The sequence below is a fragment of the Falco cherrug genome, chromosome 8 (assembly GCF_023634085.1).
Source record: "Falco cherrug isolate bFalChe1 chromosome 8, bFalChe1.pri, whole genome shotgun sequence".
Classification (NCBI taxonomy): domain Eukaryota; kingdom Metazoa; phylum Chordata; class Aves; order Falconiformes; family Falconidae; genus Falco; species Falco cherrug.
The window spans coordinates 55,504,745-55,529,923 of record NC_073704.1 but is presented as its reverse complement, the minus strand read 5'-3'; the positions used below and the strand labels follow the sequence as shown (position 1 = coordinate 55,529,923).

The 25,179-nt window shown below is 66.1% G+C and overlaps 2 protein-coding genes across 2 annotated transcripts; both read left to right on the top strand.

Moving 5' to 3' along the window:
* The first annotated feature begins 138 nt into the window (after positions 1-138).
* On the top strand, positions 139-2,384 carry EIF4E1B (eukaryotic translation initiation factor 4E family member 1B). The gene is made up of 6 exons (XM_005437024.3): positions 139-1,113; positions 1,217-1,312; positions 1,450-1,513; positions 1,716-1,829; positions 1,940-2,079; positions 2,203-2,384. The coding sequence occupies exons 1-6, from the start codon at positions 944-946 to the stop codon at positions 2,315-2,317; spliced, it is 699 nt and encodes a 232-aa protein (XP_005437081.2). The 5' UTR covers positions 139-943; the 3' UTR covers positions 2,318-2,384.
* A 9,062-nt stretch (positions 2,385-11,446) lies between these two features.
* UNC5A (unc-5 netrin receptor A) lies at positions 11,447-25,129 on the top strand. Its single transcript, XM_055719372.1, has 16 exons — positions 11,447-11,730; positions 19,970-20,191; positions 20,333-20,476; positions 20,552-20,655; positions 20,783-20,963; positions 21,077-21,244; positions 21,441-21,605; positions 21,691-21,879; positions 22,487-22,786; positions 22,882-22,969; positions 23,047-23,215; positions 23,297-23,530; positions 23,641-23,790; positions 23,874-24,038; positions 24,124-24,302; positions 24,533-25,129. The coding sequence occupies exons 1-16, from the start codon at positions 11,622-11,624 to the stop codon at positions 24,696-24,698; spliced, it is 2,733 nt and encodes a 910-aa protein (XP_055575347.1). The 5' UTR covers positions 11,447-11,621; the 3' UTR covers positions 24,699-25,129.
* Positions 25,130-25,179: the final 50 nt, after the last annotated feature.

Genomic DNA, 25,179 nt, shown 5'->3' with positions numbered 1-25,179 from the left:
CCGTGCGGAGCCGTGCCCCGCCGTCCCCGCCCCGCACGGCAGCGGCACCCCCGGCCCTGCGCCGGCTCCTGCCCGCACGGCTCGGCACCCCCGGGACGGGCCCATCGCGCCGAGCCTTCTCCCCATCCCCACCTGGCCTGATCCCTTCCCACGCTGTCGTGCCCCGGTCCCCATCACGTCCCGTTCCCACCCCACACTCTCCCCATCCCATCTCCTCCCGATCCTGATCCCATCTCGTCCTGATATCATCCTCTCCCCTCTACAGGCTGTCCCCATCTCTGTCCCCTCCATGTTCTACCCTGTCCCTACGCTATTCCCGTCCCCATCCAATTTTGATCCCATCCCCTCCTCATGGCCTCTTCCCACCTCATCCCACCCTGTCCCCACCCCATCCAATTTTGATCCCATCCGCTCCCCATCACATCCCACCCTCTCCCCATCCCATTCCACTCCCATCCCCTGTTGTTCCCATCCCATCCTACCCTGATCCCATCCTCTCCACCACATCCCATCCCAAACCCCCATCCCGATGCTATCTCACATACGTGCCTTGTGCCACACCATCTTGATTCCATGCCACATTGTCCCCACCTTACCTCGTCCTGCCCCCCATCCTGATCCCATCCCGCCCTGATCTCCTGCTCTCATCCCCCAGCTCCCTGCCCTAGGGGGGGATCCCCCAATCTCCCTGCTCCCCGGGAGAGGCAGGCCTGGTACCCCCTCCCCAGCACACCACCCTCCCACCCCACCAGCTGCAGCTGGGATGGCTGCCTCATCCCGCCCACCTGTGGCCACTTAAGAGCCAGGGCAGCTCAGGGGAGCCTGTGCTAGCCAGGATGGCTACGGGGGAGCAGGTGAGTGCTCTCCCTGTGGGCTGGGCCTGGCAGCAGAGTCTAGGCAGCCCTGCAGTCTCCTTGGGGCTCCCAGCTGTGGGATCTGTGTCATGGGGGGGGGCTGGGGGGCTGCAGGCTCCCTGATGGAGTGCCTGTGGGGCTCCTCGGGGCTGTCCCTCCTTCCCCAGAGGAGGCAAGATGAGCGGCGTCAGCGGCAGAGGGCTCAGCAGCGAGAACTGCTCCTGGCAGAAAGCCTGGGCAAGCACCCTCTGCAAAACAGGTAGGGGGGGGGGGGCTGGCCATGGGCAGCCCCTCCTGGTGCTGGGAGGGAGGTCCCAGGGCTGGATGGGGGCTCCAGCATGGCTGACATCCCCCCTCCCCAGGTGGGCACTGTGGTTCTTCAAGAATGACAAGAGCAAGATGTGGCAGGCAAACCTGCGTCTCGTCACCAAGTTCAGCACTGTAGAGGACTTCTGGGCGTGAGTGAGCCACAAGCGGGCAATATGCTCCCTCTGGAGAGGCCCTGATGAGGGGGTCTGGGCTAGAGGAGAGTGCTTAGGGGTCCCTGAGGCACCTCTTCTCACCTGCTTCTGTGTCTTGTCTCCACCCGGCACAGGCTGTACAACCACATCCAGCTTGCCAGCAAGCTCACATCTGGCTGTGACTACTCCCTCTTCAAGGTGTGACACCCCCGCCACTGCAGTCCCTCCTCAGAGCTCCCTGCAGCACCCAGCATTATGGGGCCACACTGGGTGCCAGTGGGGCTGGCAGGGTGTCCTGGCCATAGGGTGGGAGGGGAAGGCTGGCTGGGTGCTCACAGCTCCCTGAGCTAGCTCTGGCCAGGTACTTGGTGCCCCTGACCATCCCCTTGCCCATCCCTAGGATGGCATTGAGCCCATGTGGGAGGACAGCCAGAACAAGCGTGGCGGGCGCTGGCTCATCACCCTGGCCAAGCAGCAGCGGCACACCGAGCTGGACCGTTTCTGGCTGGAGACGGTGAGTGTGGTCCTGCTTGGGCTGCCCCGCTGGGTCCTGGCAGCGGTGCTTCCCCTGTCGCAGTGTTGAGCCCTAGTGGGGACTGTCCTGGGCTCCCCTTCTCCCGGCAGTTGCTGTGCCTCATTGGAGAGATGTTTGACGAGTACAGCGATGAGGTGTGCGGAGCAGTCATCAACATCCGTGCCAAGGGGGACAAGATAGCCATTTGGACTCGGGAAGCAGAGAACCGGGAAGGGGTCACCCACATCGGGTAATGCAGCTTTGGGGCGGGGGGGCTGCGCAGGGCCAGGTTTGGGGGGATTGGAGTCCCTGGGCAGGGACCCTGTGGGAGAAGTGATGCTGCCCCATTCACACAACCCCTTCCCTCCTCCAGGCGTGTCTACAAGGAGCACCTGGGCTTGTCACAGAAGGTGTCCATCGGATACCAGGCCCATGCAGACACAGCCACCAAGAGCAGTTCCCTCACAAAGACCAAGTTTGTGGTGTGACTGTGGGGGGAGCAGGGCACTGCCCACAGGGTCCTCCTGTCCTATTCCACAATGAATGCCTGCAGCTGAGCATGGTCTGTGTGTCCAGGGCTGGGCCAGGGTTCTGGCACCCTGGGTTGGCTTTTTCTTGGGGGGGGGGTGGGGGGGTGGGGTGTGTCCTGGGAGGGGGACAATGCAATGCCATATCCTGTACCCACCTGCTGGGTGAACAGGGCTGGGAGCACAGAGTTGGCATCACTGTGGGCTTGGGGCACTGTGTGTGTCCCAGTGCCCCTCCCCCTGGGGCTGTGGGGGTGTCCCTTTGCTCTGGGGGCCCTGGGTAGCCCTCAGGAGGATGCTGGGCTCTGTCCTCCCCTGGCCCAGGCATGGGCACAGCTCGCTGCCCTGTGAGCCTGGGTGTGGGAAGGGGGTACCAGAGCCCAACTTCTCTGGGTCAGCTCAGCCTGGGGAGCTGGTCCCCATCTTTCCCAAGCCCCTGCACATTGGTGGGACATGGGTCTGCCTTTTTGGGAAGACCAGCTCCCTAGCTGCGGGCAGCCCAGTGTCCTCGCAGAGTTGGTGCTGGGGCTGTGGCACAGCATCCTCCTCATGCTGTTTGCTCACATCCCTGCCACAGGCACCTGCAGCCCAGGTGGTATGAAGCTTATTTGCTTCCCAAGGGTTTATTGGTATCAGACCCGCTGGCTCACAGCCCCAGTCCGTTGAGCCCTGGGAGTTTGCTGGTTCCTCCTTTCCATGGCCCTTACCCCCTGTTGTCCCTCCTGCCTGTCCTGGCACTGGCTGCAGAAGGGCTCCCTTACTCCTCTCCTTCCTGCTCCAGCCCATGCCCTGTCCTTTAATTTTCTATTTGTGTTTTTGATCACTGGGTCTGACTTCCATCCTCCCCCTCTCCTCCATTCAGGTTTTTGAGGTGGAGGTGCCTGCTCACCTCCTGACAGTGGGGCCATGGCACCCTGGGACCGTGGCTGTCTGCAGTGAAGCCCCACCAGCTTTCATGGAGATGCTGAGCCCTGCCGTGCTCTGGGCCACTACCATGGCTGCACATAGCTGTGTCCCTGGGACTTGGCTGCCCTTCTCTGGGGCCACAGGGGCAGCTGTGCCAGGGCTCTGCCTGCCCTCCACCACCCCGTGTTGCCCCCTGTGCCAGCCAAGAGATGCTGCCAGAGCAGGGAGGGGGGAGCTCGTCCCTGGCACGCAGCATGCCAGGCAGCATCCCCATGTCCTTGCATCATGTGCTGGCCCTGAGCTGCCTTTCTGCGCAGGACAAAGGGGACAGGACCCTGCTGCCCTCCCCTGTAGGGCACCCAGGCCAGGGGTGCTGCAGGCAGCACCCACCCCACGGCCGGCAGCAGGACCGAGGGGGCACGGCTGAGGTGTCTGCAGGCGGGGGGGGTCGGGGGCACTGAAGAGAGAAGGCGGGCGGGGCGCTGCCTGCGCTGCCTGCGCTGCCTGCGCTGCCTGCGCTGCCTGCGCTGCCTGCGCTGCCTGCGCTGCCTGCGCTGCCTGCGCTGCCTGCGCTGCCTGCGCTGCCTGCGCCTGCACTGCCGGCCCCTCGCCACGCGATGGTGCCGCTCGCCCGGCCTTGGCCAGCTCGGCACGGCAGCGCTGGCAGCCGGCCCTGGCGGTGGGCCCGCAGAGCTGCCCCCACGCCCCGGAGAGGGGCAGGCAGGAGCGAGTGGGGCACGGGCTGCCCCGGCTGAAGCTGGGGCCGGGGGCCGGAGGCACGTGGGGTGCCGGGACCCCCCATCCACCGCACTGTTAATGGCACCTGTTTGTGCCACCACCCCAGCAGTGGCAGCGTGAAGTGGGTGAGGGCCGGGGGCTGCCTGTCCCTCTGTCCCTTCAACCTGCTCCACTGCCTGGCCCGGCTCCCACCGGGGGCTGCCCCCCAGGCCAGGCTGGCATGCTGTCCCTGTCCCCTCACTGCCGTCCTGGGTGCAATGGGGTGCCCTGTGCCCCGCCATGCCGGGAGGCCAAGGTTACCTGGGGCAGGCAGGGGGGCTGGTGGCAGAGGCTGTGGCGCAGTGCCGAGGTTCATTGCCATTCACGTGCAGCCGCGGTGGGGTTTTGTTTGATTGGAAAAGTAATAGGGGCCATCTATCTCCACGGCTTTATGGGCTCAAAGCAGCCCAGCCAGCTGGGGGGCTGGCAGTGCCCCCCTAGAGCCCATCCTTTGGTGACATGATGGCCTCCATCCTCAGCTCCTGCACTTCAGGGTCCCTACTTGGGGGACAAAGGGGGGTGGGAGGCACTCGGGGACCCCCCAGATAGGGACAGCAGTTGCCAGGAGCCACTGAGCGAGCACAGCAGTGCCAGGGCTGCCCCCAGCCTGTTTCACGCTGGGCAGCTGTCCCAGCTGGCAGCCAAGCTGGCAGCCCTGTCAATAATCATAATTAAAAATTAATACTAATCAAAAGGGAGAGGCAGATGGCAGCAGACATGCGGCAGGGCTGCAGGTGGGGGCAGGGGGCAGTGAAGGCATGAGGGCTGGCAAGGACAGAGCTGGGGGACCAGGGGTTGCGTTGGGCAGGAGATACAGGTCAGGGTGCTGTGGCACCCAGTGGGGCTGGGGAGGATGCGGGGTCAGGGACATACGTGGCACCACAGGGATGGGGAATGTGGGGCTGGGGAGGATGCGGGGTCAGAGACATGCATGGCACCGCAGGGATGGGGAATGTGGGGCCAGGGTCGCTGTGGGGCACAGCAGGGGTGGGCACAGCAGCATGGCGCTGGGCTGGTGCAGGGATGGTGACCCGTGTCCCCTTCTCCAGGCAGGCGGTGCAGGTATGTGGTGCTGGGTGCCCATGCAGGGTCACCTTGCCGGCAGCTGGCGTGCAGCCAGGGCCAGGCGCCGCTGGCCCACGACTCAGCTCGGCAGGCTGCCAGCACAGCCTCTTCCTACGCCACCGGCTCTGGCAGCTCCGGCAGCAAGGACAGATCCTTCCCCGGGCACGCACCTGGTGCCAGGATGGGTGCAGACACCCATCCCGTTGCAACCAGTGGGTGCTGCAGGGTTAAAATCCCCCGAAGTAACTGGGGAAGGAGCTGCTGGCTCCGTGGCTGGCGCGTGGGCCGGGAAGAACAGGCAGCGCTGGCTCACTGTGGGAGTGGGCAGGCAGCGCGGCTGCTGGCGCTGGGGCTGCACCACACTGTTCCCATGGTGTCTGTGCCCACCTTCCTGCCCCATCACCCTCCTGGGGCCATGAGGGTGCTCTGGGCCCTGGTAGGGGGGACATGGGCATGCAGGGGACCTCCATCCCTGGGTACCACTAGCATCCTCTGAGCACTCCTGGGGGGACAAGCCCCCATGAGGTGCCCCATGCCTTCTCTGCCCACCCTGCCAGGCCCTGGTGAGGGTGCAGGCTGAGCTTGTCCTCCATCCAGAATCAGCATGGCGTGTGAGGAGGGGTACCCAGGGTGAGGGGCACCTACAGCACAGCGTTCCCATGACAACCTCCATGGAGACAGCAGTCAGTGTGGGAGATGTGGGAGGCAAGGGGCCCATGGACCCCTTCATGCTTGGTCTCCCGCACCAGGCAGGACACAGCAGGGTGCAGCAGAGGGGCTGCACCCATGGGTCTTGCTCCTGGTCTCGGGCTCTGCCTGCTGATCCTGTTCCCTGCCTGCTGTCCCTGCAGTGTGGAGCAGGCAGGCATGGCAGGGCTGGTGCTGCCTGCCCATGCTGGGCTGCTGCCCTCCAACAGCTGGTTTGCACAGAGGGCTGCAGAGCACAGTTTGCACAGCTGGGTTTGCACGGTGGGGTTGACATGGTGGGCTTTGTGTGGAGAGGTTGGCACGGTCGGGAAGGGGTTAAGTGCCTGCAGGGCCATCCCCAGTGCCAGCAGCAGAGGAGGTGGAGAGGGAACATTAAATCCTGCCCTGTGCTGCAGGGAGCCTGTACCTGAGAAGAGCCCCTTGCTGTCAGTTCTCATCTGGATGACAACCAGGCTCCTGCAACATGGCTGAGCACTCTCCTTCCCCGCGGGAACGGACTGGCACGTCCTGCTTGGCAGAGGCAGGCGAGGGGAGTGGGAAGGTGGGATGGGGACAGGGATAGGCATAGGGACAGGACATGTGTGGCCACAGACCTGCAGGCATCAGACCTGCAGGTATGGCTGCAGCACAGTGCTGTAGCAAGCTGCAGGCAGCGCCCTGCTGCTGGCAGAGCTGTCCCCACCACCCTGCCCTGTGTCCCTTGCCCATGACCCCTTTGGGATTTGCTCTGCTGGCCCTGTACTATGGCCTGGGTGCCCCTCGTCTGTGTGGCACATGCCCGCAGGGTTTTGTCCCCTCCCAGGCACCGTGCCCATGCTGTCCCCAAGCCTTCAGCACAGGCACGGTGCAGCCCTGTCCCTTGCCTGCACCGGCCAATGCAGCCAGCTCTAAGGGACCAGCTTGCACCTCCCTCAACACAGATGCATCCCAACAGCTGCTAATTGAGCCCCCCCACCCCGGCTTCATTAACACCCCCAGGTCCTCCCAGCGTGGCAAAGGGACCACTCACTCTCCTGGCTCGGGGGGAGCAGCTGCAATCCCCAGAGCTGCTGGGGCACAGGGCACACAGCAGGCAGTGCCACCGGTGCCTGTCCTTCCCCTCCTGGCCCTGTGAACCCTGGTGTTCCCTTGGAGTGGGCTGGTGATGCTGCAGCCCACAGCCCCCCCCCCCCCCCCCCCCCCCCCCCCGCCAGCACCCAGCTGTGGGGTCGGGGGGGCTGCCAGGCTCCCTACCTGGTTCCCTGCCTGGCTCCCTGATTGCCCACCCCAGTGCCACATCTCTGGCTGGGAGGGCTGGTGTTTCCCGGGCGGTCGATGCGTCCATCGATCCCACGCAGCTCCGCCGGCTGCTCTCCCACTGCCCTGCTAATTAATTGTCTGCTGCTACTGCTGCTGCGGGAGCGCCAGGGACTCAGGGTGCCTGGGCTGCTTGCACCCTGCCCTGCCCCACACATGGCCTTGGAGGCCCTGCAGATGCTGGCACCCACCTCAGACCCACACCTGACCCACCTGTGCCAAAGAGCAGGGGATCTGTGTCAGGCTGGGGAGGGGACTTGTAAGCCGTGGGCTGGGGTGAGGGGCACAAGGGACTGACAGTGGTAGGGGACAGCATATGGCCACTTCCAGCCCCTCCGGCTGCCCCTGTCCAGGACACCCTCCTGCTGCTCGCAGCCATGCCAGCCCCCAGCCAGGCATGGGGACAGGGATGGGGACAGTGACGCTGCCTTTGTGCCAGGCTGTAATGAGTTTTCTGCTTGGCTGCTTGGATAGAAAATCCCAGCCAGAGGATGCAAAGAGCCCCTCTGAGTCCCCGCAGCCTCCTGCCCCTGCGCAGCCCAGCGCGTATGGAGATGTCCCTGCCCCAGCACCCACGCTACTGCCACGGGGGGCATCAGCACCAGCTCTGGCCGGGAGCACCCACTGAACTGGCTGGCACGGGGCACCCATGGGGTGACAGGCCAGTGCCTTCACTACGTGTTCACCCCACTCCCCCTTTCCCAGCCCCACACTGCCGCTGGTGCAGCCACCCTACGCCCAGGCTGGGGGTGCCAGGCACAGCCCTGAGGACCCCAGCCTATGTGCCACTACCGTGCCCACCCTGCTGTCTGCCCAAGCACAGACACCCAGCACTGCTGGCCCCAGTGCTCTCCAGTGAGGTCCTGGTGCCATGGCACTGTGGCCACAGGACCTGTGTATGCAGGGTGGCACTGCGCTGTGCCCGAGCCCCTCCAGCCACCCTGTTTTCTCTCTTGGCAGCAGCAAATCCATCTCCTTAAAAAGCAGGGAGCAGCTCTTCAAGCGCTGGGGGCTGCGAGGAGCAGGCTGTGTTGGGATGGGCTTTGCCACACATCTTAATGGAGCTTTTCCCGCCCCCGGCACTGTGTGCCATTAATCTACTCTTGCAAATGGCTAATTTTGAAAATCCTCTTATCAGAATTAGGTCCTCAACATCCATATTTATTTACTTTTCATTTTCATAATCTTTCTGTTCCTTGCACGGCTGGGGTTGCTCTCATTGGCTCCGTTTCTGAGCATCCCTGTGTAGGATGAGGCCCAGGATATCCAATGCCATGCCGTGCCTTCCCATGCCATGCTGTGCCATGCTCTGGCACATGTCCCTCGCATGGCACTTGTGTTCCTCCCACCTTCAGCTCTGCCATCAACATCACCAGTACCTGTGCCCACTCCCTGCCCGAGCACCCTCCTGGCCCCAGCACCGTACACAGCCTGGTCCCTGCCCAGCACCGAGGGCCTGGCCGCATCCTGCTCATGGGGCCATGCATTATGCATTGTTTATTCATCAGCACCTTCCCCGTTTGTAACTCAATTAGGCAGACGGCGGTTTTGCTAATACAATGGTGTTTAATATTCGACTTCCTTAAATACCACAAATGGATAGGGAGGCAGTGTGCAGGCAATCCATTATACATGAGCTCAAATACCTATTTAAATATTTGATGGGAGTTTAGAAAATCTCATGGCTGGCCTTGCCCACACCTGCTGGGGCCAGGCAGGAGGTCGGACACGGCATGGGCAGGGGCTCTGCTGCACCCAGCAGTGGGTGGGAGCTGCCTCGCCTGGGCTGGCCTGCTGGACACGTGGCCTGGGGCATGTGGTGAGGGGGAGCGGTGCCAGCATGGTGACACTCCCAGGGAGGTGGCAGCTGCAGTTGCGGAGCACGGGTACCATCGCTTACCGGGTGATGCCCTCCCTCTACCTCCACCCCAATCCAGTTTCTTTCAGGAGAAAGCCCTGACACAACGGCTGTAGCACGCGGCTGAGCCATGACCGTGGTGTGCTGGAGAGGAGAATTAATTTTTAATTCCATCTTAATTACTCCGAGTAATAATCCATTTACAGCATCCAGTGGGGCTGGCACTTCCAGCATCCCCTTGGGGCTGCGGCCATCATGGGACGCCCAGGCGCTGAGCATGCTGTGCTGGGGGCGCTGGGCTGGCTGAGCACCAGGCTTCTCTCCTTGAAGCCCACAGCTCCCCATGTGCTGCAGCCCCTCATGACACGCTGACAGGTGGTCAGGGGTCCCAGGCGCCCCCACAGACCTCATGTCAGGCTGGCATGGCCCTTTGGCAGCAGGGCTCAGGGCTCTGGCTGTGGAGTAGGATCTGGCTCACCTGCCCCCTCAGCTCCTCCTCGGCAAGAGGGAGAGCAAGTGGAATTGAAAGTGATGTCCCCAATCTGTATTAATTAGTGTCTATTAATTCATCAGTGCGTCCTGCTACTTCCCCACTGATGTCCTGGCCATGCCAGCCTGCACCACAGGACAGGGTGAGACCATGTAGCCTCGGCACGGCACCCACGTGGCACCGTGTGTCACAAGCACATGGTGAAGGAACTGGGTGAAGCCAAGGCAGGACTGGGCACCACTGGTACCCCTGGGTGAGCGGTAGGACAGGGTGGGTGTGGTGGGCACCTGGGTGGTAGGAGCATTGTTGCTGGCACTGCCAATGTGGCACCAGCAGAGGTAGCTGGAAGTTGTCCCGGGAGAGTGGCACAAGAAGCAGATGGGGCTGGCACCGCACGCGGGGCCCCAAGCCCCCTCCCTGCCAAGGTCCCCCAGGGCAGCGCCTTGCTGTGTACCCCACCCCCCCAGCTCTGCCCCGCTGCCTGGCTGGGGGGTCTGGCCACTGCAGGAGCCCAGGCTGGGGTACCCGGCACTGCAGGGGAGTCAGCCCCGGTTCCCATGGCAGCCCCCCAGGGAGCTCATGTGAAGCACGGTGACTTCAGCAGAAGCAGATGGAGCCGCAAGGAGTAAAAACATCCTGTTTCCATGCAAATGCCATCAGTAATAATGAACCAGCCTGAAGGAGGGTGGTTATCGATGGATGTGCTGGGGCTCTGCCCGCCGGGATGGGCAGGGATCTCCTTTGCCAGCTGGCCCCCACCAGTGCCTGTGCGAGATGTGCTGGGGCTCAGGGCACTGCCTGGGACAGCACAGTGGGATGGGAGTGGGCACCCTTTGGATGCCACCCTGCATGTGCTGCCCAGCCTGCACTCGTGGCCAGTACACAACCATATTGGCACTGGAGGTGCCTGGCAAGGTGTGTGCTGGTGGGAGATGGCTCTGGCCTCACTCTGGGGCTGTGCCGGTGGTGGCCTCGGCTCTGCTCAACACCACCAGCGCTGGGCTGGGGCAGATGGAGGCCAAGGCACAGCCGGTGATGCCTGGGAGAGCCATGCTGGCTTCGCACCTGCTTCAGCTCTTGAAGGCATCAGAGCAGTTGTTAATTGTTCCTGGAGCTGTTAATGAAATTATTGCTGCATGGCGCTGGGAGCCACTGCCTGGCCCTCACCGCTGGGGACAGGGGCTGATTGGCACCGCAGGCACAGGCTCTGGCTCTCATGTGGTTCAGGGCACCTCAATGCAGCCTCACCCCCCTCTGCCCCCCATCCCTTACCCACCCTGCAGTCTGCCCGCTGGTGACAGCAGTGCTGCTTGCCAGGCACATCAGCTGGGTGGATGGATGGCAACGGGGAGGGAAGGGGCCACATCCTGCAGCCAGGGCAGAACCAAATCCCCTGGCTGAGTGTGGGGTACCACGAATGGCAGTGAGGTGGGGTCCCACGAGTGGTACATGTTCCCACCAAGATGGTGGCCCTGCTACTGTGACATTTTCCAGCTTAAGGCACTGCACCCACCTGCCGGACCTGTGGTGGCTTGATGCTGCAGAGGAAGGTACCGGCAGGACCCTCTTCTCCTGGGTTTGTGCCCCCCCTGCCCCCGCCGTGGGGTGCCAGGCTGGGCTTGGGGACATCGCCTGGCCCAGGTCTGCAGCAGGGGCTTGGGGCAGAGCGGGCTGCGGGGCGGGTGCCGTGCCAGGGGGGATGTCTGGGGGGGGGGGGAGGGGGGCGACGCCGCGCTGGGAAGGGGGTTGCACCATGCCCGGCGGGGAGGCAACGCAGGGGTGCCGCGCCGGGGGCTGCCGCGCACGGGGGAGGGTGGCGGGCCCCCCGCGCCGGCCCGGGGCGGGGCGGGATGCAGAGGGGAGATGCAGCCGGGGGGGAGCGTGGTGCCGGTGGTGCGGAGCGGGGCGCGGGGCGGGGGGCGGCGGCGGGGGCGCGCCCAGCTGTTGCGCCGTCCCTTCCGCGGGCGGGTCCGCGCTCGCCGCCCCGCATTGGCGGCGCCCGGGCGGAGCGGAGCGGCGCGGCGGCGGGCGGCAGCAGCGGCGGGGCCGGGCCGGTGGCGGTGGCGGGGCCGGTGGCGCCATGGCCCGCTGAGGGCGCCGCGGAGCGCGGCCCGCCCTGCTCCCTCGCCCCGCGCCGCGCCGCGCAGCGCTCCGCGGGGCGCGCCATGGGTGCGCGGCCGCGCCGCCGCCGGGCCCCCGCCGCCGCCGCCCCCGCCGCCGCCGCGCCGGGGCCGCTCGGTGCCCTGCTCGCCGCTGCCCTCCTCGCCGCCGCCGGTGAGTCACCGCGCGCCCCCCGCGGGCACCGGGTTCCGGGGGTGGGGGGGGACGGGACACGGACACGCGCGGCGGGGAGCCGTCACCGGGCGCTGGGCAAGGTCACCCGGGGAGCGGCGGCGGGCGGGAGTGCTGCGGGGAGCCGAGTGCCCTCCCGGGGACGGGGCGCGGCGGGAAGCGGGGACCGGGGACCGGTCTCTGTGCGGGGTGTCCGAGCGGCTGTGCGGTACCGGGGGGTCCGCGAGATGCCCTCCCGGGCAGGGCGCACGCCCCCGGCCCCACGGCAGGCACTGCCGCCGCCCCCGCCCCGTGCCCACGCACGGCCGCACACGCGTGCCCAGCCGGCGCTGCCCCGGACCGGGTGGCTGGCGCTCGTCGCCTCGCCGGCACGGCTCTGCCCCCACGGGGCCCCGCCAGCACCGCCACGCGTGTCCGCAGCGCATCTGCCCCACGCACGGGGTCCCTGCCCCACGCACGGCGCCTCTGCCCCACGCACAGCATCCCTACCCTCGGCACGGGGTCCCTGCCGCCACACGGGATCCCTGCGGCGACACGGGGTCCCTGCCGTCTCCATCACCTGGCCGGGACACGGGGGACCGTGGTGACGGGGTAGCCCGCATGGGTGCTGGCACGCCGCGGGGGTGCACGGGGGTGGCCGTGGCACGGGGGGTGTGCGGGGCTGCAGCGGTGTCGCCGCAAACGCGAACGGTCCGGAGCCCGGCGGCCCCCGGCGCTGCCCCCCGCCCCGAGCAGGAGCCGGCGGGGGGAGGGCAGCGGCCTGGGCCGGACCCCCGGGGCTGAGCGGCACCGGCTGCCGGGCCGGGGGTCGGGGGGCCGGGGGGTGCGGCGGGTGCCCGCGGCTGGCGGCGGCTGGCAGGTGTCACGGCAGTCTGGAAGTGGCGGCTGCAGACAAAGGACCGGGCTGGGGGCGGGGAGCTGCGCGGGGCTGGACGTGCGCTCTGCGGGGGGTCTGGGGGGGAGGAACCCCTCCGCGCCCGAGGGTCCCGGCCCACCGACCCTCCTGCGGCCACCGGAGACGTCCGTTAGCTCCGGCTCGGTGTACCGGGCGGGCACAGCGGGCACCCGGGAGGAGGCAGCCCCCCGTGCTCTCCGCACCCATCTCTCCCAGCCGGGCACCCCCAGGGACCCCGCGCCCAGTGCTCCCAGCGTGGCCCCGTCTCTGGGGGTCACTGCAGAACTGGCGCGGTGGGTGGGCACCCCTCGGGTGCAGGGGACCCCATATGCAGGGGGCTGTGGGGACCGGCCCCCAGCAGCGCATGGAGTACTGCTGTCCCCACGGCATCCGTGGGGTGGATGGATGGAAGTGGGGGGCAGTGGGACAGAGGGGGCAGTGGGACAGGGGGTGCACCGGGCCACCCCATGTCGGCTGTGCGGCAGGAGGTGTGGGGGGGGCCGGCAGTGCCAGCACCGGCTCAGGGCAGTGCGGTGCGGGAGCTTGTCCCTGCCACTCGCTTGGCAGGCAGCTCACAGCGGCCACGGCGCGACGGAGCCCAGCCACCTGCGCGGCTGCCACTCGACACAGATGTGGCAAGGCCGGGCCTCTGTGCACCGGGTGCTGCTCCAGCCCAGCGTGGCGTGGCACAGCATGGCACAGCATGGCAGGGCAGGGGCACCTCTTCCCCGGGGACACAGAGCCACGAGTTAGGGATGGGGGAATCCGGGTATCCAGGCAAAGGGCCCCTGCCTGCTGCCGTGGAGCAGCATCCCTGGTGCTGTGCCAGCTGCCTGCTCTGCTGCCAGTGCCCGCCGGGAAAGGGGGAGAGCAGCAGCAGGGGCTGGGGCTCACCGGCAGGCAGCAGTGAGGGACAAGGACCCCAGGCGTGGGGACTGCCCTGCTCGACTGCTGTGCTGTCCGGTGGGTAAGGGCACAGGGGCAGGGTCCTTCCCCAGAGCTACCCCTGCCCAGTGCTCTGGTGGGCCCTTCCCCTTGGCATCTGTGGCAGCTGGTGCCAGGTCCTTGTGCATCTCCTGCCCCCAGGCTGGCCATTGCCCCACGTCGGCTCCTGCCTCAGCTCCTCTGGCCAGGGCTGTGGGCTCTGCTGTCACCATGCATGAGCCACATGGTGCTGCCAGCTTCACCAGGCTCCTTGGGACCCTCAGGTGCCCCACAGCCTGGCATCACAGGTCACTGCATCCCATCAGTGCCCCACAACCTGCACCCACCTGGGCACGGGTGCCTCCACGGGGCAGGCAGGAGGGCAGGGCAGCGGGCAGGGCTGGTGCACGTCGGGCAGCCGGGAAGCTGCCATGCCGGCTGTCAGTGCGAGCGTGCGGCAGACGCAGCCTGCCCAGGGCTGTTTGTTCTGGCTCAGTGCCACGCGGGGATGGCACTACATCAAACTGTGCAGCGCCTGGCAGGTGCTTGCGGGAGGGAACCGGGGCACTGGCAGTGCTGCCAGGGCCTTGGCATCCCTGGAGCCACCGTGCACACCTCACAGCCATGGGTACAGCTGAGCACCTGTCCCACCTGACTGGCTGGCAGCACGCAGGACCACCCTGGCAGTGGTGCCAGTGCCTGAGGGATGATGTCACGGGGACTGCATGCCGTTCGTGTCTCACCATGTCCTACCCTGCACCCAGGGGTGCACCCTTGGTGCCAGCAGTGCTCTGTGCGTCATGTGCGTGCCTGCCTGCAGGCAGGCTGGGGTGGGCAGGCAATGGACTGGGCACACTGGTATTCTGTCCTTGTCCAGTCAGGCCCAGTAGTTGCCCAGTACCCCTTGGCCCTGCTACCTGCCTGCTCTCTGGGTGTTTCTTCCAGGTGTCAAGTAGGTTACAGCTCACCCTGCCCCCCCAGAACCCTGTCCTGCCCAGGCTCCTGCCTATAGGATGGGGGTCTTGTGTCCCAGCCCCCTCTGGCCAGCCTTTGCTGCCACAGGGTTGTAGGGTGCTGTGGGTGCCGTCACCAGCGTGTGCCACCCATGGGTGGGAAGGGGAAGAGGCTGTGGGGCTGGACCTGGGAGCACTGCCCGGCTCCCCCCCACCTTCCCTCCCCACTCCGGCAGGGACGCGGGGCTGAGGGTGACCTTGACTCTCTTCCCAGCAGGGCCAGGGCTCAGCGGGAGTGTTTGCTCTTCACTGTCAGTTGAAGGAGAAAGCTGCTCAGGTCCCCAGGCTCAGGACCCCAGTGACAGCCCCAGCATGTGGGTCTGGGCCAGTCGTGACCCATCCATCCCAGTGCCAGGCTGGGCTGGAGGAGCCCTCCACCCTTCACCAAGCTGGGGCCAGGTGGGACTGTCTCCCTGTGCAGTGCTGGTGACAGGGGCTGGCACAGATTGGCACGGGTCCTGCAGGCATGCTGTGGGGGCTGTGGGGCTCAGTGGGCACCCGGGGCTGGCAGGGAACAGGGTTCTGTGTATGCCATGTGGCCAAGAGGGGACCGCCTCTGTGGGTGCCCGGGGAATGGTGCCCAGCACTGGGTGCCAGGGCTGGTAGCCCCCAGGCAGTCAGAGGTGGTCCCTGGGGAGGGGCTGCCACCCCTGGCTGCCTTTTCTGGCACCACTGTCCCCAGACCCTGGGCACGGGGCACCATGGGCCAGGCTTGGACATGGCTGGGGCCATGCAGCCCCCTTGGTAGGTGCTGGAGTGGGGCAAGGGTGCAGCCCACCGGGAGCTCTGCCCACCCTGGCACATGCTAATTGCATGTAATGGGGAGAGTGTTATCAGCTCAAATCCGTAATTAGGCAGCTCTATTGTCATGCAAACCCGCCTGACTAATTCATTCATAACTAGCACTCGCTTAATCAGCACCCAGACACTGCCATGCGCTCGCCAGGAGACAGGCACCCTCTGGACCCCGCCACCTCCACCAGCCTCTCCCGCGGCCGTGGGGCTGACATATGTGGGGCACATGCCTGGGGGGCCAGGACAGTGACTGGCTCATGGGGATGCACGGGGAAACTGGGGACGCAGTCCTGGGGCAGGCAGGGGCACCCCCGGGGTCACTGTGCGCATTAGAGCACAGGGGACGTGTTGGCACTCTGTGCCCGTCATTGCATTGTCCCCAGTGCTCGCCATGCACCAGACTGGCCGGGAGCCAGGCTATGCTGCCGGGTGTTGGCATCTGACCCTGCTGGCTCCCTGCCCAGCTGCGGCTGGCATCAGCATCCACCTGGCATCACCATGGGGGCTGTGTGGGTGGGAAGGTGGGTGCAAGGGGAGCATTTCCTGATGCCCAGATGCTCCACGTGAGTGTTGGAGCAGCCGTGGGCAGCTGGGCAGTGCCAGGTGATGCCACAGCCCCTGTCTGGAGGTCTCTTGGAGGCAGCAGCAGCTCATTGTGGCTCAGAGCCAGTCGCTCCTGGTAGGATGGTGCCCTGTTCAAAGCCTCAGACAAGGTTTTTGGTGAGTTGTGCCAGCTCCCCTCCTCTGTGCCCTGCAGAGAGCAAAGTGCTGTCAGCAGGGACCCCTGTGTGCAGGATGGTGAGCAGGGCTGGCACCCCCAGGTTCCTCTGGACACATGTGGGCACCCTCTGCCCTCCCCTTGATGCCCACTCTTCACTCGTTTAGGCTGGTGCAATCAGTAACAATTATTGCTTTAATTACCTGCTGCTGGGGTGCAGGCTGGGTGCCGGCAAAGTGCGAAGAAATCTTGTGTGATTTGTGTGCCAGGCCTGGCGCGGGCACGATGGATGGGGTGCCAGCTGGGATGGAATATGCTGGCTGCAAAGCCCACGGGATTTGGGGAGGTCCCTGGAGGGGGGCACAGCAGGGCAGTAGAGGAGGTGCCGCCGTCAAGGTCCCCACTCCGCTGCAGGGACCCCCAGGGCAGCAGGCAGGGGTGCAGACAGGGCATGGGGGCAGAGGGAGGCTGGGGCTGCTGGGGACGGCTCGGTGCCCTGCTGGGGACAGCCGTTACACTGGGCCCGGCTGGGTGGCAGCATTCGGGGTGGACCCGTGCCTTTGGAGCACTCTCCCACTGCAGGCAGCTGCCTGATCTCTCCCAGGGGCAGCTGTGCCGAACCCACATGCTGGTGTGCCGGTGCTGGGGCTGGCGCTGCCGCAGCCACCGCCGGGCAGCCTTTCCTCGCCAAGAACACACTGACCTTCCCGGCGTCTCCCTGCAGTAGGCACCAAGGCGCCTGGCATGCTGCTGTTGGCACCGGCGGGGAGCGTGGCACCAGCACTAGGTCAGGATTGGGCCCTTGGGGACCGGAGAGATCAGGCTGGGGGTGCACCTGCTGGTGCCTGGTGGGTCCTGGCAGGACCCCCTCCCCGCTGGGCAATGCAGTGTACTGCAGTCCCTCTCTACTCAGTGACTAGTACACCTGGTGTTTCTGATGCCGGGGGGGGCCCAGGCACTAGGACGAGGGGCTGTGTGGCCACCCAGGGTGGCAGCGGCTGTGGGGCACAGGGAGCTAGGGGGGCTCTGTACATGGGGAGGGGGCCGGGAGCTGTTGGGGTCTGGCAATGGTGGGGTGAAGGTGGGTGCTTGGAGCCCATAGCGAGGGTGTCCCCATCCCCTCTGCACCCCAAGGTGGGTGCTGCAGCCCTGCACCCCAGCTCAGCCCCCAGCCCCCTCCCACTTCATCAGGCCTGCCTGCACACTCGTTAGCCCACGTGGGTGGGGGATAATTGATAATAAAGCCCTGCTTAATGCACTGGCTTTACCGGCCGTGATTTATTGGTGCTGTAGCAAACCGCGCTCCCAATTACCCCTTTGGCCACCGGGAGAGCGGCTGGCCGGGGCTGTGCCTCTGCCACGGCGGGGGGAGTCCTAGGGGTGAGTGGGACCCAGCGCCCCACTGTCCCCCTGGTTCCCATTCCCCATCCTCGCCGAAGTTCTCTGGTTCCCTTTGCCAAGGTGACATAAGCATCTCGCCTGTTTCCATGACAACGCAGCGGCAGGTGAGCAGCGAGGCCGATGCGGAGCCGGCACAGCACCGCGTGGGGGGCCGCTGCCCACGGGGTGCCCACGCTGCACCCACGGGCTGGGGGTGCCCACGCTGTGTGGGGTGTCTGTGGTGTGAGAGGTGCCCGTGCTGTATGGGGTGTCTGCGGAATGTGGGGGCTCCTGGGACATGGGGCGGCCCATGGTGCACAAGATACACGTGGTGTTTGGCACAGCCGTGCTGCGTGGGGTGCCCAGAGTGCATGCAGTGCTCATGGTGCATGGGGTGCCCATCATGGACGGGGTGCCTGTGGTGCAGGGGGCACCCAAACCACAGCCCCTTGTGTTCCCGCACCAGGGCCCCAGGCCAGCTCCAGTCTCCCAGCCGTGCCATGGCTCCGTCCATGGCTGCACCACCGCGCAGAGCCCCACCAGTGCCGGGCACGGTGCCCAGCAGGACAGCATCGGGCTGGAGGGCTCTGTGGGGTGCCTGGTAGCCCCCTGGCTCTGCCGCTTGCTGCATGTCCCCAGCTTTGTTTGTGCCCGTGGTCCCACCCGGCCCCCAAGGCACCTGGCACCCCAGTTGGGGTGAGGGGGCTCAGTGCCCATCCTGCCTCCCACACCCATTGCTGCTGGCCCCAGGCTTCCCGCACCCCTCTGCTCAGCCGTGATGGATAGACAGGCAGCTTGGCAACTGCTGTACTCATTTCATGTGTGATTAAAAGGCTGGTCCCCGCAGCACCGCTCCCCTGTTCACCCGACGTGCCTGCCGCAGCCACCCAGGCAGGAGGCAGCGGCGGTGCTGTGCAGCGGCAAAGCTGGTATGTAATAAATAAATCGGGTTGCCTTTCTGCCTATCTCAGCTCCCTGGCTGGAGCAGCATGGAGCCCTGCGTGCCAGCATGGGAAGTGCAGCGTGGGCACCCAGGGGTACCTGAGCGGGTGGCGCGGCAGAGGCATGGGTGCTGCGGCGAGCCATGCTGCAGCTGGCACTGGGGACAACAGCCCAGCACGGGCTGGGGACCGCAGCGCCTGTCCGCGCCGTGACCCCCCAGGCTGGCCCCAGGCTGCGGCTGGGGGGGTCGTTAAACCAGTGAAATATGAAATGCCTATATATCCCCGACAGGGGTTTTAATTAAATTAATTGCCAGCGACATTGTAAAAGTGCTGATGGGGTAATAGCCAGCGCGTTATGGTTGCCGTTTATCTTCTCCGCGTAAATTAGCTGCTGCACCTTGCCCGTCCCAGCGGGCGTCGCAGCGGGCTCACTCAGCGCCCACTCCCTCACTTGGAGGGGCCTGATCCAGCTGGGGGGAGCAGCGGGACTCAGAGCCCCCCGGGGGAACTCAGCCAGGGCCCAAGGGACCCCTGTGTCCCCAATGTCCCTGTCACACAGGTGGCTGTGCCAGGCGGGAGCCAGCCAGGGTGGGCACGGGCAGTGGGGGTCCCGTGGGCAGTGGGGGGTCTCACGGGCGCATGGGGAGCGGCGAGTGGTTGCCAAACCAAGGCACTTAATTACTGCGCATTCCATCCCATTTAATTGCTTATTAAATCCTAACCAGCCAATTAGCAGCAGCAATTACAGCTTCATTCAGTGACACAATCGCTATTTTATCGTTTGTTAATCAAATGCTTATTTAGGGCCCTGGTTTATTAACTCTTTCTGCAGCAGGTGCTGGGGGGGTGGGAGGGGCATGGGCACCTGGCCATGTTCGGGCTGGGGGACATGGGCACCACGGGACCGTCCTACATGCCACGGCCCATCACTGCTGTCCCAAGGACCCTGCCCTTGTGCATGGCACCCACAGCCTGCAAGCAAAGCTGGGGGATGCCCGACCGCCCAAGAGATGTGTGTGCAGCCCCAAGCCACCCTCACCACCCTGGGGACACTGCAGACAGACAGCCCCCCATGTGCCATGCCTGTGCCCATTCCTGGGTGGGTGGGCCTGGCACAGGATGGGGCACACTGCTGTGCCACCCTGCCGTGTCCCCAGGGCACGGGATACACACCCCAGCACTCACCCTGCATCCCTGTGCCCCTCCAGGGCATGGTGGGGCAGGATGTGGCCCCCAGGCGGCGCCTGGCAGCATGCTGGGGAGGGGGGCCAGCGGGCACCCGGGGAGGCATGAGCGATGGCCCTTGTTGGTCACACTACATTTCCTTTTCATTAGTGCTAAGTGTGGACATGAGGGATCGGTGCGGGTTCAGTGGGCGCAGCCGCCACGCGGCTGCTCTCCCTGATGGATGGCGGCGTGAGGAGGGGGCTGTCGCATTGCTGGCCAGGGGGGACGGTGATGAGGCACGGGGCCACCGGCATGGGGCCACGCTAGCCCAGGCGATCACCCAGCCCGGGCACGCTGGAGGTGGCCGAGCCCCCTCTCCCCACAGGTGCTCAGCAAAGCGCGACTGTGGCCAACCCGGTATCCGGCGCGTCCCCGGACCTGCTGCCACACTTCCAGCTGGAGCCGGAGGACGTCTACATCGTGAAGAACAAGGCGGTGAGCCTGGCCTGCCGCGCTACTCCTGCCACCCAGATCTACTTCAAGTGCAACGGCGAGTGGGTGCACCAGGGCGATCATGTCACACAGCACAGCACTGACCGCAGCACCGGTGAGCACTGGTGGGAGGGATGGCGCTGGCCCCTGTCGCCGGGAGCCATGTGCAGTGCTCTTGGTGGAGGGTTGCATGGCGCCGGGGCTGCGAGGACTGCTCCCCGTGTGCTGCTGCTGACGTGCTGCCCGCTGGTGGCAGGGCTGCCGGTGATGGAGGTGCGTATCGAGGTCACCCGTCAGCAAGTGGAGAAGATCTTTGGGCTGGAGGAGTACTGGTGCCAGTGCGTGGCCTGGAGCTCCTCTGGCACCACCAAGAGCCAGAAAGCCTTCGTGCGCATCGCCTGTGAGTGTCTGCGGGTGCCCGGATGGCACGCGGGGCGCTGGCCCTGGCCCCCCCCTCACCCCTGCGCCTCCCCAGATCTGCGCAAGAACTTCGAGCAAGAGCCGACAGCCAGGGAGGTCTCCATCGAGCAGGGCATTGTGCTGCCATGCCGCCCTCCCGAGGGCATCCCCCCCGCCGAGGTGAGTCCCTGTGGGCCAGCAGGGCAGGACGCAGCCGAGGGTGCCCCTTGCCCATGGGGATGCCATGTGTGCTGCCCGAGGGGGTGGCCTGTCTGGGCACCCAGTGACGTCCCCATGCCCCACGCAGGTGGAGTGGCTGCGCAACGAGGAGCTGGTGGACCCAGCGTTGGATGCCAACGTCTACGTGACACCGGAGCACAGCCTTGTGCTGCGGCAGGCTCGCCTGGCCGACACTGCCAACTACACCTGCGTGGCCAAAAACATCGTGGCGCGTCGCCGCAGTGCTTCCGCTGCCATCACTGTCTACGGTACAGTCCTGCCACGCTTGTCCCCACCATGCTGCCCTGGTGTCTTCCTCCCCGTCCTGTCCCTCCCCACACCCCCTGTCCTGCGGGGCGCTGACGGGTCCCTCTCCACCCAGTGAACGGCGGCTGGTCGACGTGGACGCAGTGGTCGGGCTGCAGCACCAGCTGTGGACGGGGCTGGCAGAAGCGGAGCCGGACGTGCACCAACCCCACGCCCCTCAACGGGGGGGCTTTCTGTGAGGGCCAAAATGTGCAGAAAACCGCCTGCACCACCCTCTGCCCAGGTACCCACCCTGCCCAGGGCGCTGCCGCCACCCCTGCTGTGCCGATGCTGCACTCCCCACTGCACCCATCGCAGTCCCTGTCCCCCCGGGGTGTCTCGTCTTCCCACCCCCCCCCCCCCTGTGTGTCCATCTCTGCCGGCCCTGGGGCAGGGGAGGCGGGTGGCAGTGGGGCGCTGACCCCTGGCTGTGCCCACAGTGGATGGTGCCTGGTCGGAGTGGAGCAAGTGGTCAGTGTGTGGGGCTGAGTGCACCCACTGGCGGAGCCGGGAGTGCTCGGAGCCAGCGCCGCGCAACGGGGGCCAGGACTGCCACGGACCTGAGCTGGACACCCGCAACTGCACCTCTGAGCTCTGCAGCCACGGTGAGCACGGCAGGGACGGTGGGGTTGTGCCCTGTCACTGGAGGACTGGGGGTGACCGTGCGTGCTGACGCCCTGCCCCGTGCAGCCACCCCCGGCGCGGAGGACGTGGCGCTGTACGTGGGGCTGGTGGCCGTGGCCGTGTGCCTGGTGCTGCTGCTGCTGGTGGGGGTGCTGGTGTACTGCCGCAAGAAGGGGGGCCTGGACGCTGATGTAGCCGACTCTTCCATCCTCACTGCTGGCTTCCAGCCCGTCAGCATCAAACCCAGCAAGGCCGGTGAGTGAGGGCTGCGGGGACGGGCCTGTGCACCCACGCTGGGACATGGTGTCCCTCGGGACCTGGAGGTGGCCGTGCCCCCAGGCGGCTCTGGGCAGGGGCTGTCTTCCCCAGGGTGTCCCTGGCCCTGGCTGGGGGCTCTGTGCTCCGTGGAGTCCCTGCGAAGGGGCTGTGTGCCCCCTGAGCTCCCTAGCCCTGGGTGGGGGTTCCGTGCCCTAGGGGATCCCTGACCTCGGGACAGGGACGCTGTGTCTTAAAGGGTCCCCGAGTGCAGGGTCAGTGCTTTGTGCCATGTAGGGTCCCTGGCTGTGGGTGGAGGCTCTCTGTCCTGTAGGGTCCTTGGTCACTATAGAGCTTATGCCCTGGCTCGGTGCTGTGTACTCCGGGGACCCCAGGGGTGACAGTGCCCCGAGGGTCTGTGCCATGGGGCAGGGGCTTGATGACTTTTGGACCCCCCAGGGATGGCTGTGCCCCACAGAGCCCTTACCATGAAGTGGGGGCTGTTGTGCCCCATGTCCCCCGGGGCAGCTGTGCCACTGCATTGCCGGCGGGGACTCCCCAGACCCCTCCATGCCCTCGCACCATGGTCCCCTGCTCTGTGCCACAGACAACCCCAGCCTGCTCACCATCCAGCCCGACCTCAGCACCGCCACCATGACCTACCAGGGCTCGCTCTGCCCACGCCAGGACGGCCCAGCCAAGCTCCAGCTGCCCAACGGGCACCTGCTGAGCCCGCTGGGCACCGGGCGGCACACGCTGCACCACAGCTCGCCCGCCGCCGAGGGTGCCGACTTCGTGGCCCGGCTCTCCACCCAGAGCTACTTTCGCTCCCTGCCCCGTGGCACCAACAACATGGCCTATGGCACCTTCAACTTCTTGGGGGGGCGGCTGATGATCCCTAACACAGGTACGGTGTGGGGGGGCACAGGGTGCTGGAGCATCGCCCAGTGTGGGTGGGTCCCTATGGGGCTCAGCCCCCCACACCTGCACCCCCCCACCCAGGGATCAGCCTGCTCATCCCACCCGATGCCATCCCACGGGGGAAGATCTACGAGGTCTACCTGACCCTGCACAAGCAGGAGGAGGTGAGGTAGGTGCCAGGACTGCAGGGGCAAGGGGCTGCTGGGGGTAGCCATCCTTGCTCAGCTGCTCCCGTTGCTGCCCCAGGCTGCCCCTGGCCGGCTGCCAGACGCTGCTGAGCCCCATCGTCAGCTGTGGCCCCCCCGGGGTCCTCCTCACCCGCCCTGCCATCCTGGCCATGGGTCACTGCGTGGAGGCCAGCGCTGAGAACTGGAGCATCCGGCTGAAGAAGCAGTCATGCGAGGGCACGTGGGAGGTGAGTGCTGGCAGGGGGCAAGGGGATCGGGGTTCAGGGGGATGCCCATGCCCGGGGTGCATCTCCACCTGGGTGCCGCAGGACGTGCTGCAGCTGGGTGCTGAGCCATGCACGGAGCTGTACTACTGCCAGCTGGAAGCGCAGGCTTGCTACATCTTCACGGAGCAGCTGGGGCGCTTCGCCCTGGTGGGGGAGTCCCTCAGCATGGCGGCCTCCAAGCGCCTCAAGCTCGTCCTGTTTGCACCGGCCGCCTGCCCGTCGCTCGAGTACAACATCCGTGTCTACTGCCTCAGTGACACCCAGGATGTCCTCAAGGTACCGGGGGTCCCCAGGCAATCCCCCCATCCCGGCTTGGAGTGATGTGCAGGCAGGGCTGGGCTTCCAGGCTGCAGCATCTCCTGCCTGACTGCTGTCTGTGCTGCCAGGAGGTGATCCAGCTGGAGAAGCAGCTGGGGGGGCAGCTGATCGGAGCCCCCCGTGTGCTGCACTTCAAGGACAGCTACCACAACCTGCGCCTCTCCATCCACGACATGCCCAGCTCCCTCTGGAAGAGCAAACTCCTTGCCAGCTACCAGGTGAGGAGCCCAGCTGGGAGGGGGAGGGGACAGGGAGGGTGTCCCTGCCGCTCTGACCCCACCACCCCCACCACCCCCCGCAGGAAATCCCCTTCTACCACATCTGGAGCGGGCTGCAGCCCTTCCTGCACTGCACCTTCACCCTGGAGCGCCTGAGCCCCAGCACCTGTGAGCTGGCCTGCAAGATCTGGGTCTGGCAGGTGGAGGGTGACGGGCAGAGCTTCACCGTCAACTTCAACATCGCCAAGGTGAGGGCAGGGCTGGGAGACGCTCCTGGGGGTGACCCCGGGCTGGGCTCACATCCCCACCCCCCATCCTGGCACTCTCCCCTAGGATGCGAGGTTTTCAGACTGGCTGGTCCCTGACAGTGAGGTGGGCGCTCCAGCCCTGGTGGGCCCCAGTGCCTTCAAGATCCCCTTCCTCATCCGCCAGAAGATCATCAGCAGCCTGGACCCACCAGGCACCCGGGGAGCCGACTGGAGGACACTGGCCCAGAAGCTCAACCTTGACAGGTAGCTCAGGATGGGGACAGCGCTGGGGAGGGGGACAAGGTGGCATGGTGGATAGGGACAGGGGGCTTCTGGCTTCATCCTGCACCTCTGGAGGGATGCTGGAATGCTGTGGGACCCTGGGAGTGGGATGGTGCCAGAAGTGAGGCCAGCACTGGGCTTGTCCTGGGGTGTGGAGCCATCCCTGTGCTCTGATGTGGTCCCTCTGTCCCCGTCCCCCCCCCCCCCCCCAGCCATCTCAGCTTCTTCGCCTCGAAGGCCAGCCCTACGGCCATGATCCTCAACCTGTGGGAAGCGCGGCACTTCCCCAACGGCAACCTCTCACAGCTGGCCGCCGCCGTGGCCGAGGTGGGCAAGCAGGACGGTGCCCTCTTCGCCGTCTCTGAGGCTGAGTGCTGAGTGCGGCAGGGGCCCCAACCCTACTCCCAGGGGACCACCGCCATGGGGCAGGAGGGGTCCCTGGCCGGCCCCCGGGCCCCCACTGCCCCACAGCCCACAGGGAGGGCTGCCCGGCCCCCTCGCAGAGAGGGACGCCTGTGCCCCACGGCAGCCAGGCCCCCAGCACTGTGGTGGCGGGGTTCAGCCTGGCCCCGGGGACCCCGTGGTGGGCGCCGGGGGGCACTGGGTGTGCGTCGTGCGTGCGGTGCCGTCGTGCTGTCTGCGTGTGGGGCCAGCTGCCCCCAGGCCCCGTGCCGTGTTGTGTAAAGACCGTTTTTTTAATTCTGTATTAAGTGCATTCAAGTATTTACACTTGGCCTTATGTACATAGCGGTGCCGCGGGCGGGGGGTCTACCGGACGTGAATGTAAATAAATTCGATATATATTGCTACGTGGGGCTGTGCCCGGCCGTGCGCTGCCCCCCCACCGTGCCCCCCCCCC

Coding starts and splice junctions, on each gene's coding strand:
- EIF4E1B (XM_005437024.3), top strand. CDS start 944: ATGGGGGGGGGCTGGGGGGCTGCAGGCTCCCTGATGGAGTGCCTGTGG. Junction 1,830..1,939: donor ACCGTTTCTGGCTGGAGACG/GTGAGTGTGGTC, acceptor TTCTCCCGGCAG/TTGCTGTGCCTCATTGGAGA. Junction 2,080..2,202: donor GAAGGGGTCACCCACATCGG/GTAATGCAGCTT, acceptor TCCCTCCTCCAG/GCGTGTCTACAAGGAGCACC.
- UNC5A (XM_055719372.1), top strand. CDS start 11,622: ATGGGTGCGCGGCCGCGCCGCCGCCGGGCCCCCGCCGCCGCCGCCCCC. Junction 11,731..19,969: donor TGCCCTCCTCGCCGCCGCCG/GTGAGTCACCGC, acceptor CTCTCCCCACAG/GTGCTCAGCAAAGCGCGACT. Junction 24,303..24,532: donor CAGAAGCTCAACCTTGACAG/GTAGCTCAGGAT, acceptor CCCCCCCCCCAG/CCATCTCAGCTTCTTCGCCT.